We start from the raw sequence: 11,363 nt of genomic DNA on the forward strand, positions 1-11,363 counted from the left end.
TTGAAGTATTGTTTCAGGGTGCATATCGAGAGAGAGAGAGAGAGAGAGAGAGAGAATGATAATTATATAAATAAAAACTATAATACATTTTTATTGAATTATTGTTCTACATTTCAGGGTGTGGCCAACATTACAATATGAAAAAAAAAATGATACAGTTTGCCAATATATTAATATAAATTAATATCAATATTTGTTAATGTTATTAATAAATCATATTAATATTGTCACGAATAATGTTTGCATGTATGCTATATAAAATATTTTATCAATAATAATAATTATAATCTTAATAAAAAAACTAAATAACTTTCTGTTTGCTGGGTCTGAGGTGTATATAAAAATTAAAAAAAAAATTAATCTGACGTTACGCAGCATATCGGGTGAGTTCACAGAGTCGGGCGTCATTAAGGGTGTGCACGCGCTCACAGAGGTGTCTTTTGGTCGAAAGAGAGAGAGGAACATCCACAGATGTGCGAAGAGGGTCGTTTTAGGGTTTTGCTTTAGTTTACGTGCTTAGTTTTATGACGCAAAATTAATATGTGCAAGAAGTGTCTGTTGCGCAGGCATTGCGGGTAATGATCTCAGTGCGCACTGAGCGGATTTTTACGCGGAGTCGCCAGGAACCTACGGAAAACTGCAGCTCTCCAAAAACTCGCCTGACCGATCCTCCGGAGTTCAAAACTATCGGAATCACACGGAAATAAGTCAAACAATCAAAAAATGACTATAGACATAATTTGGTGCATCCACCTACGCGCGTTTGGTGATTTGTAAATCAGCAGCTGGTGTCTGGACGGATGTTTGGCATAAACGAGCACAATCACGGAGCAGACACGAAGTGACGGGACCCAGAGAGCCGTTTGGATTTTGGGTACACTGGAGATCGTTCATCATGGTGTCCGTAACGCGCTTTAATAAGGCGTTTGTCGACTGCGTGGCTCTTTTGTTCTGCCTGGCCGTCATGTGTGAGCTGGTTTTGTCTCAGAATGACACGGAACCCATCGTCCTGGAGGGCAAGTGTCTGGTGGTTTGTGACTCGAACCCCGCCGACTGGAAGAGCTCCTCCTCGCCGCTGGGCATCTCCGTGCGCGCCGCCAACTCCAAAGTGGCTTTCTCCGCGGTCAGGAGCAACAACCACGAGCCCTCGGAGATGAGCAATAAAACGAGAATCATATATTTTGACCAGGTAAGGCTGAATTTTATGGTTTTATGCATGCTATGCAGAAACATTTTTTTTTTTTTATAGACTTTGACTTTTCAGACCGTCTAACTTGGTGAAGCTCGTGCTTTAGACTAATAGTTTTGGATATGTTAATTTTTGAAAGTCAGTTTATGTTTACTTGCATACATTTTAGTTTTAACTACGAAGAAACTGAAAAAAAATACCTTTTAATAGCAAGTTATGTTCTCACACTATATAGGGGTAAGTTGTCACAGTGTCATGAAAGAGCCTGTCAGACAATTGCGAATAAATATATAAATGAATGAATAAAAGCAAAAATGTAAAAGGTAACCTATGGAGATATCAAATTATTAATTTGGCCAATACCTAAATATTGTATGTAATAAATTTAAAAAAAAAACAATTGTGACAACTTACCCCTACCTTTTGTAACTACACATTGATCTGCTTTTGTAATTAAATGAATTTATTTAATATTTGTAATACTGACGGTGCTTTCAAAGTTCATTTTACCTTCACGTATTTTGGCTTTTTTAGAGGATCTAATTAAGTGAAACCAATATTATGGAATATTAAAATACAACAGGAATAAAGCATTAAACAATTAAATTAGTTTGTCATCATTACAGCAGGTCATAATGAATTTGCATTGGTTAATAATGTTCTAAATTAGATTACTGTGATAATTGCATTAGGTCAAGAGGTCACTTATTATTTTGAATTTAATGTGGACATTAACATGAGTTCACAGAATAATGTGAAAACAAAAATCAGCTGGGATGAATTCAAAATAAATCATTTGGATGAGAGTTCAGATATATAAATTCAGGATAGATTTTGTGAACATATTTGCACATGAAAAAGATTGTTTCGTAACTTGTGATCAGATTCACAGCTGCTCTCCTGTAAAAAAAAAAAAAAAAAAAAAGTCAAATTGTTCATAAATAATAAATTGCTACTATGTGTTTAAGACTGACAGCACATAATTGCAGGGTTTCCATTAATGCAGCAGATACACAGGCATGAAATACCACTGTTTTAGGTCATTAGTGATGAGCTGAACTGTCAGGCCTGTAAAGGGCAGAGATTTGTTCTTATTGTATTGCTTATTTTTAGCTGTGTTTGTGGTGAAAGTGGCTTGAGCTGCACTCATGCTTTCCCACATTTTGCTTAACTTCAGCCTTTAGCTTTATGATGACTGAAAATTTTAATTGGAAACATCATGCACGTGCTGAATTCACGGCATACTGCATTTCAAATCGCTCCCATTCCATCTGATATGAACTTTAAAGCACTTATAAAAGCATATTAAAACAAATGTGTGATTTTTTTGTATTCTCTGCGTGTTTCAGTGCACCTGATTTCATTCAGTTCGTTTGCTTGGTCAAAGACGTGGTAGAATTAATGAAGGAACGTCATTATGCAGGGTCAGATCAAACACGCAGCCTGCACGATGTGCATCCTTGAAGAAAACCAAACTATGTTATTACCAATATCCTTGAAATGAATGAAAAATTATGCTGGAGATGAGGTCATGTGTGTTTGTTTCTCATGATTCAGTTATTTCCCAGAAGGGATGTTTGGAGACATGTGTCTCCTGTGAAGATTACTTACAATTCCTTACAAATTTTTCTCAGTGTTTACTCCAAAAAAAATAGAGGTCAATGGGAACTGAAGATGTAAATCCTACAAAAGGATATAGCACCATAAAAGTGGTCTATTATAACTAAAGCATTTATTTTACATTTTTATTTATTTATTTCTTTTAAGTCATATGATTCTTTTTGTGTGGAACAGATTGAAATCCACTTTATTATTCTCTTGAACATATGAAAAGTTCATTATTAGCACTGTCCGTTGTGAGCAGATTAGTGAATCAATTGATACAGAAATCAGACTGGCTGATAGATCTGATCCCATTCTCGAATTCAACTCACTGACTCAGTGATCCGTTCATGTTTCTTATGGAAAATAAGAAGCTGTAAATACAATTATTAGAGTATTACAAGGAAGTACTATTACCGTTTTTCTGCTTCAAAATTTCACTTTTAATTTGATGTATCACTTGCTGTTTCTTTGTAATTGTTTGTAAAATTACTAGCAATTTCACAGCTGATTCGTTCATAGATCAGACTCTTTGATCTGACTGATTCGATTGTCCAGTTCAACTCACTGACTCAGTGATTCATTCACATTAATCATGGAAAATATTGTCAGTGAATTAGACTTAAATTTTCATCTGTTCTTCACACAAAGCCATTGCCTTCAGAACATTGTAAATATAGTGCATGGCATCATTTTTAATGCTTGAAATCCTCAGTCCCCATTGTAATGGAAATCAACTACAATGTAAAAAAAAAAAAAAAAATTTTTTTGAAGTAGTAAATAAGATTATTGGAGTATGTTTTAAAAGAAAATGCTATTTAAGTTTTTCCTGCTTCAAAATTTCATGTTTCAGTCAGTGTTACTTGTCATTTCTTTGGAATTGTTTGTGAAATTTACATTCAAAGATCAGACTGATTGATCTGACTGATCCAACTCTCATATTCAACTCACTGACTCACTATGATTCATTCACATTGATCATAATTAGTGCTGTCAAACGATTAATCGCGATTAATCACATCCAAATTAAAAGTTTTTGTTTACATAACATATGTGTGTATACTGTGTATATTTATTATGTACAGTATATATAAATACACACACATACAGTATATATTTTGAAAATATTTCCATGTATATATTTAGATTCATATAATTGATATTATATACAAATATTTTAAATGTATAAACATGACATATATTTCTTAAATATATACATGCATGTGTGTGTATTTGTATAAACATAATAAATATACACAGTACACATATATTATGTAAACAAAAACTTTTATTTTGGATGCGATTAATCACAATTAATCATTTGACAGCACTAATCATAATATTATCAGTGAATAAGACTTCAATTTTGATCTGTATCTCACACAAAGCTATCATATACCTGGCAAAAGATTCAAAATATGACTATTTTTAGGTGCTTTTGCATCCTTGTTGTTGCTTGAAAGCCTCAGTGGAGAAAATAGTGTAGAATAGCTGAGTAAAAATAGTTTGTACACCTTTTTTTTTCATTGTACAGAATTCAAAATCTTTCTTTTCTGTTCCACAGAAGAAGGAAAGTCACACGGGTCTGGAGCGACACGAGGGAGAGTAAATGAATTAGCATCTTAGGATGATCTATTTCTTTAATTCCCAGAGATTTCGACAGATGGGTTAGGATAAAATTGTTTCTTTTTGCTGAGATACACAGGAAGCTGTGTTCATTTTGCCCTTGAGGAGCCATTATTCTCCTCTCATTGCTTTGGCTGCAGGAAAATGAAAAAATACAAGGTAAAAAAAAAAAAAAGGTGCAGGACTGACCAGCTGCCCTCAGCCACTGAGCTCCAGCACCTTGACACACATAACACTGTCCAATCACCTGTCCTGGCACGTCTCTGGCTCGCGGGACGCTGCTGGGAAAGGCTGTTAGGAGCTCACGGACTGAGAGAGAGAGAGATCTGCCCTTGTGAATGTACCAAGAGCTTTGTGAACCAACAAAAGAGCTCGGTGTTTGGGATGCTGAGTAATCCTAGTGCAATATCACAGTTAGTTTATGCGCAAAGCCTTTGTTGCCTTCATATAGTAAGTCCTGCGTCACTGCCGCGCCGCTCTATAAATATTCATGCATCATATACAATGGGGTCCCAAAATCTGAGAGGGAAAGCATTTATTTAATTGAATACAGGAAAATCATATGAAAAGGAGAGCGCAACAGTTAAGTGAAAAGCTTTTGAATGTAGTTCATTTTAACTAGTGTCTAAGAATTTGCTTTGCCTGATGTGAATCAAACCTGATGATTGTGTTTTCCAGCATGATCTTGTTCTTCGGTACACTACAAAAACAATTTTCTTCTTATCTAGTTTTCCAGTACAGATATACAGTATAGATATTCTTAAATGAAGACAGAAATTAAAGCTCAAAATTAAGTGACTACACTTAACACACACACAAAAAAATAAAATAAATCTCCCAGTGGGGTAAGAAAAATGAACTTGTTTTCCCTTTTAAATTTATTAAGTTTATTTATCTGACCCCAAAGGCAGATATTTATTCTTGTTTTAAGCATAAATTGACTTCATTTTGCAAAATATTTTTTTAGAAAACGTGACAATATCTTAAGTAATTTTGCTTCTCAAGTACCTTGATTTAACCCTCTGGTGCTGTTAAGAGTAGTGGTCAAACATTACAGTCCCCCCCCCACCAAATAAAATGAATGCGCTATATTTTAGTTCAATAATGGTTTTTATTTAATATTTTATATTTTTAGGGCATTTTATGGTACTAAATGAGCATAGACCTGAAAATGAAATGTTTAGCTTAAACTGTTGTAAATCTTGAATGCTTTGGAGCAGAGAGTTAAGTTTGCTCTTTTAAAAGAAGACACTTGGCAGATTATTGTAGCAGTGAAAAAAGTAAAAAAAAAAAAAAAAAACTAAAGTTAATTGTTATAAAAATGCACAAAAATAAACATTTTAAATTGTATATGAAATATATTTAAAAATAATAATAACACTGTGTGAAAATCAAAGCTATGAATCTAAACAGGTTGTGTTCCAAATTTGAGGTTAGTATCTAAAGAAAATAGCTTTTAGTAAGATTTTGTTTGGGCGCAGTACCAAACATTTCCATCAAATTAAATTAGCTTCCTATTCATATTCGATGTGGTCAATTTTGATCATGAAAAGTACAAATGTAGCCTACTACATATGTAGTAAAACAAGACAAAGTAATATTTTGCAGTGTACAAATGTGGAACATGATTAATATAACAATATGACTTAATCTTTTTACACCAGAACTTTCTTTTGTTTGAAAATTTCAGGTTTAACCAAAAAAAAAAAAGTGCCTTAGATTTTTGGACCTCAGTGTTGTAGCCTATATATATGTGTGTGACCGTTCATAAAAAGCTGAACAAGTATGAATCCTCCCTTTTGTTTGAGTTCTTCAGCTTTAATAAATCAAAGATCAAAAGAGAGAGTGCAATGTACAAATTTACCTTTGTGCGCTCAGAGGGTCAATATACAAACTCTGTCTACTCATCTGTGTCCACAAGGTGAAAACAAAAAATACACTTTCTTTTTGATGTTCACTTCAATCAATTTTTCAAAACATAACCTGAAATTTCATCCGTTTTGAGAACACTGTGTTTTAAGCCTGTTGAAGGACATTTGGCTCTGATAACATTTGATGTAAGTTCAGTTGTGCTGCATTTTTGCCAGAGTAGTATTATTTGACCATTTAAAATATATATATATATATATATTATTATTATTTTGTAAGTGGAAATCATTTTTTAAATCATTTTCAAGGCTAATATTAAAATTCAGTACTCCAACACTATTTGTGCATGAATAACACCTCATATTGTGTAGTGTTTTTTTTTTTTTTATTACACTGCAGTTCAAAAATACAGTAAAAACAATAATATTGTGAAATATTTGTATAATTTAGAAATAACTGTTTATATTTGAATATATTGTAATTTATTCCTGTGATGTAAAGCTGAATTTTCAGCATCATTACTCCAGTCTTCAGTGTCACATGATCCTTCAGAAATCATTCTAATATGCTGATTTGCTGCTCAAGAAACATTTCTTATCATCAGTGTCGAAAACAGTTGTGAAAACCATGAGAAAGAGCCAGTGTTAAAGTTAAATTTTATCTAAAACTGAAACAACCATTACACTATTAAAACCATTAAAAAACGGAAAAGTGTGTGTGTGTGTGTGAAATAGTATCTTAATTATATACAGTTGAATAAAACATGTTTTTATGACAATCACTGCTAACTGCAATTGTGATTCACGTGTAAATGCATTTTGCGTTAAAAAGTATTTTCATGGCGTATATCCCTCTTCAGATGCCGTTTCTGTCTTTTGCACGAGTGAAAATCCACCTATGATTGATTGTCCTGCATTTGCTATAGTTCATGGTGCCACATCACCAGATTAGAGTTGAATGATGGTCAGCATGACCGTGAGAATGAGAAATCAGTGTGACGGTAGGAAAGCCTGAGTGTTGTTTCACTGCTGAGGTGAATTATTATTGAAAAGTCCAGTTGTAAACATGAATGCATTCATATTTCATTCCTGCTGCCTTTTGTAATCTCACTCTAATGTTTTTTCAAGGTCTTTGTTTGAGATTTTTGCATCACAAGCATACATAGTTCCCAGAACTGTAAGCCTGAATAGGATATTTCATTGTCATTGTGTGTTGAATCAGGCCTGATACCTCTGAAAAACCTCTTTTGCAGGTTCTCGTCAACATAGGAAACTATTTCACGCTGGACTCCGTCTTTCTTTGTCCTCGGAAAGGAATCTACAGCTTTAACTTCCACGTTATTAAAGTGTACCAGAGCCAGACTATACAAGTAAGCACTGACTATATCTCTCACACAAAGAAAATATTTAATCAGCTTCGTTTTAATATAGTATTTGAGGTTAATAATGAACAGAGTTAGAGAAATGGGAAACTGGGAAACATTTGAAGCCTGTATAAATATTGTATTTTAAATGGGTTCAGTACAATACAAGGTCTTGCAGTACACATTATAGTCAGTATGCTCATGAATTATTGCAACTTAAAGTTCAAAATAAATGTTTAACCATCTACATATAATCAAATTCATTATTTATCATGCATGAACTTGTAATACTAGTTTTGAAATGTTGTTGTATACATTTGTCATTTTTATTTAATTTCTTCATTTTCTTAAATGTGTATATATAGTATTTATAGAGTTTTAACTTTTAGTTTTAGTTACTTTTTCTTATTTGTAAGTCGCTTTGGATAAAAGCATCTGCTAAATGACTAAAAGTAAAGTAAAATAAAAACAATTTCAAAAATAAGTTTTTTTTTTTTTTCATTAATGTATACATATATTATTTTGGTTAATAAATTATCATTTAAATATATTTAACATGATGCATATTTTTGAAAGTATGTTTTTTTGTAATTAAACAGCAACAATTTCCTTATAATTTATCACAAAATTGTACTGTAATTAGTATTTAGTATTTAAATTATGGTAATTCTTGCTTTTATAAAAATCTTATTTTAAGAATATTTTACAGTAAACAGTACATGTATTGTCTTGTTAAATACAGTTTTCCACCATAATTATAAGGTATTGCAATAATTTTTATTCAGTATTCTAAATACTTTTTGTATTAATTATATTATTAATTAATACTATAGATATAATAAATAGTCTTATTTGGATCTATAGAATATAGATTTTCATTGTAAATATAAGGTAATTCATACTGACTTATATCCATAATGACACATATTGTAATCAACTATATATTTTCATAAATAACTATAATCATAGTTATAATATTGCTGTAAAATATTATCAATTTTAAATTGCTGATTTTTTCTGTAAATTTTAAATTAGGTTTAAAAAACAATCCATGCAATTTTACTGTAAAGCACTTCAAAAATATAAATGTAATTTGTTAAAATTGCTAATATTTTACAGTGATATTATGATTATGATTATATTTTTTATGAAAATATATATCGGATTACAATATAAGTTAATATGAATTATATGCATTTATTATATGAAAGAAAAAAAAAAAATATATATATATATATATATATATATATATATATATATATATATATATATATATATATATATATATATATATATATTTTTTTTTTTTTTTCATAAATGTGGCCATGATATGAAATCATAAAATAAGTCCTGTCACACTTGTACACTTGAGATCTCTGATTTGATTTTCTCTCTGCGTTCAGGTGAATTTAATGCTGAATGGAAAGCCAGTCATCTCTGCCTTCGCCGGTGACAAAGATGTCACACGTGAGGCCGCCACCAACGGAGTCCTGCTGCACCTCAACAAAGAAGATAAAGTTTATCTGAAACTGGAGAAGGGCAATCTGGTAGGCGGATGGCAATACTCCACCTTTTCTGGCTTTCTTGTTTTCCCACTGTAAAGCAAACAGAAAGACTGCCACCTTTGTTGTCCAATCGTCATCGTGTAACTGGCCCTTCAGCATTAATTGGAGGCTCCCAAATGGAATCATAATTTCAGACATTCATTCAGCTGTTGTCTTTACGGACTACTGGAAAAACGCATCAGTGACGGTGAATCTGGAGAGAGGACATCTACTTCAGTGCAATATCACTTTCTGCTGCAAGTCGCTCTTCATAGATCTGGGAGGTTCAGCACATCACATCACGTCACACTGTTTGTTCGTTTCCTTGTGGACGTTTGTGTTGCTTTTCTTTAGTGTGTGGTTTTTAGTAAAATGATTATTATTATCTGTTAGCAAGGTCATTTCCTCTCAGAGAGGAAATGCTCAAAACCGTCTCGTCACTTGAGGGTGCAATATTTTAAAAACCTTGGCAGGCAAATTTAAAATAAATAAATACAAATTGTAAGTTGGTATTTTTTTTTTTCCCAGAGCGAATACACCTTTCTATGTAAATTTAGACTCGTTAAAGGAATAGTTCATTCGAAAATTTAAATTTGCTGAAAATGTACACACCCTTGGGCTATCCAAGATGTAGATGTGTTTGTTTCTTCATCAGATTTGGAGATTTGTAGCATTACATCACTTGCTCACCAATGGATGCTCTGCAGTGAATGGGTGCCGTCAGAATGAGAGTCCAAACAGCTGATAAAAACATCACGATAATCCACAAGTAATCCATACGACTCCAGTCCATCAATTAATGTCTTGTGAAGAGAAAAGCTGTGTGTTTATAAGAAACAATATATATAAAATATATGATACAATATATCAAATAATTTTTAACTTTAAACTGTTGCTTCCAACTAAAATATGACTCCTCTATCCATAATAAATCTTTCTCCAGTGAAAAAGTGTCTCGAGAGAAATCTGCACAGATCAAATACCGTTTACAAGCCAGAACACTCCAGAAAGTCTAAATATGTGGGTGGATTTTGGTGTAAGAGGACAACAGGGGATGGACTTTTTCACTGGAGGAAACATTATTATGGATTATGAACTCATATTTTGTGCAGAAGTGACGGTTTAAAGTTAAAACGTCTTCATGATAGATTTCTTTCTTACAAACACTCCGATTTTTGCCTCACAAGATGTTAATTGATGGACTGGAGTGGTGTGGATTATTGTGATGTTTTTATCAGCTGTTTGGGCTCTCATTCACTGTAAGTGATGTTATGCTACATTTCTCCAAATCTGATGAAGAAACAAACTCATCTACATCTTGGGTGGCCTGAGGGTGAGTGCATTTTCAGCAATTTTTCATTTTAGGGTGAACTGTTTATTTAACGTTAAATAGTAAACGTGTTACAGTTAATGTTTTAATTTCAAGGTGTTTCCGTTTGTTTCTGTCCGTCATGGTAGTAATCCATCAAATGAAAGAGAAGTACATTATAATGGTCATATTTCTCAACCTGCTTCATAATTTCTGCATTTTAAAGCATTGTAAGTATAGAGCGCAGTAGTCGGTTGCGTCCTCCGACCCGTAAGACAAATATTTGCGCTGTGCAAATCTCGCCGCACAGATTTGTTTTCGGATGCATTTGCAACATTATTTGATTTGCATAGTTCCTTTAGTCAGTCGGGTGCTAAAACAACACAGCGTGTAAATAAACGGGGTGCAATTCTTTCTTAATTTGTTGATTTCAATCCTGCAATGTGAATGCAAAAGAATAAAAGCTAATTTTCACCGTTAAGAGGTGTTAAAGGGAATATTTTTGTGATCCGTTCAGTGACTTCACACGGAGTGTTACAGCACAGTTTGATTTAACAGAGTCCGTGACAGCACATGACAAAGCATCATGGAGGGGTGGAGACTTCGGTGAGTGGAAAGGTGCCAATTAGTTTAGACAAGCTGCTGTAACACTCTTTAATGAACTCATTAGAATGTAAACACAACAGGCGTATCGCCGCACCATTCATACGCTTTTGGAATTACTGGCTGTCACTCATGAGTCATTTACACTGTGTGGTTGGAGTTACGGCTGAACTGTAGTTCACTAGAGGCTGGTTAGTTCAGAAATCATGAATCTTTGTGAGACTTTATGACCGCAGGTGGAGTGTTGATCTCGTCACA

At 33.1% G+C, this 11,363-nt stretch overlaps 1 protein-coding gene across 1 annotated transcript; it reads left to right on the forward strand.

Moving 5' to 3' along the window:
• Positions 1–626: 626 nt before the first annotated feature.
• On the forward strand, positions 627–10,420 carry cbln4 (cerebellin 4 precursor). Its single transcript, XM_058763607.1, has 3 exons — positions 627–1,189; positions 7,539–7,655; positions 9,053–10,420. Exons 1-3 carry the CDS (start codon positions 896–898, stop codon positions 9,248–9,250), a joined length of 609 nt encoding a protein of 202 aa, XP_058619590.1. The 5' UTR covers positions 627–895; the 3' UTR covers positions 9,251–10,420.
• The last annotated feature ends 943 nt before the right edge of the window (positions 10,421–11,363 follow it).

This window comes from Onychostoma macrolepis, chromosome 23 (assembly GCF_012432095.1).
Source record: "Onychostoma macrolepis isolate SWU-2019 chromosome 23, ASM1243209v1, whole genome shotgun sequence".
In the NCBI taxonomy this organism is placed as follows: domain Eukaryota; kingdom Metazoa; phylum Chordata; class Actinopteri; order Cypriniformes; family Cyprinidae; genus Onychostoma; species Onychostoma macrolepis.

Excerpts from the sequence above, each read along its gene's own strand:
- cbln4 (XM_058763607.1), top strand. The coding sequence starts at position 896 with ATGGTGTCCGTAACGCGCTTTAATAAGGCGTTTGTCGACTGCGTGGCT. Across the intron at positions 1,190-7,538 it reads GAATCATATATTTTGACCAG|GTTCTCGTCAACATAGGAAA; the intron begins GTAAGGCTGAAT and ends CCTCTTTTGCAG. Across the intron at positions 7,656-9,052 it reads ACCAGAGCCAGACTATACAA|GTGAATTTAATGCTGAATGG; the intron begins GTAAGCACTGAC and ends CTCTGCGTTCAG.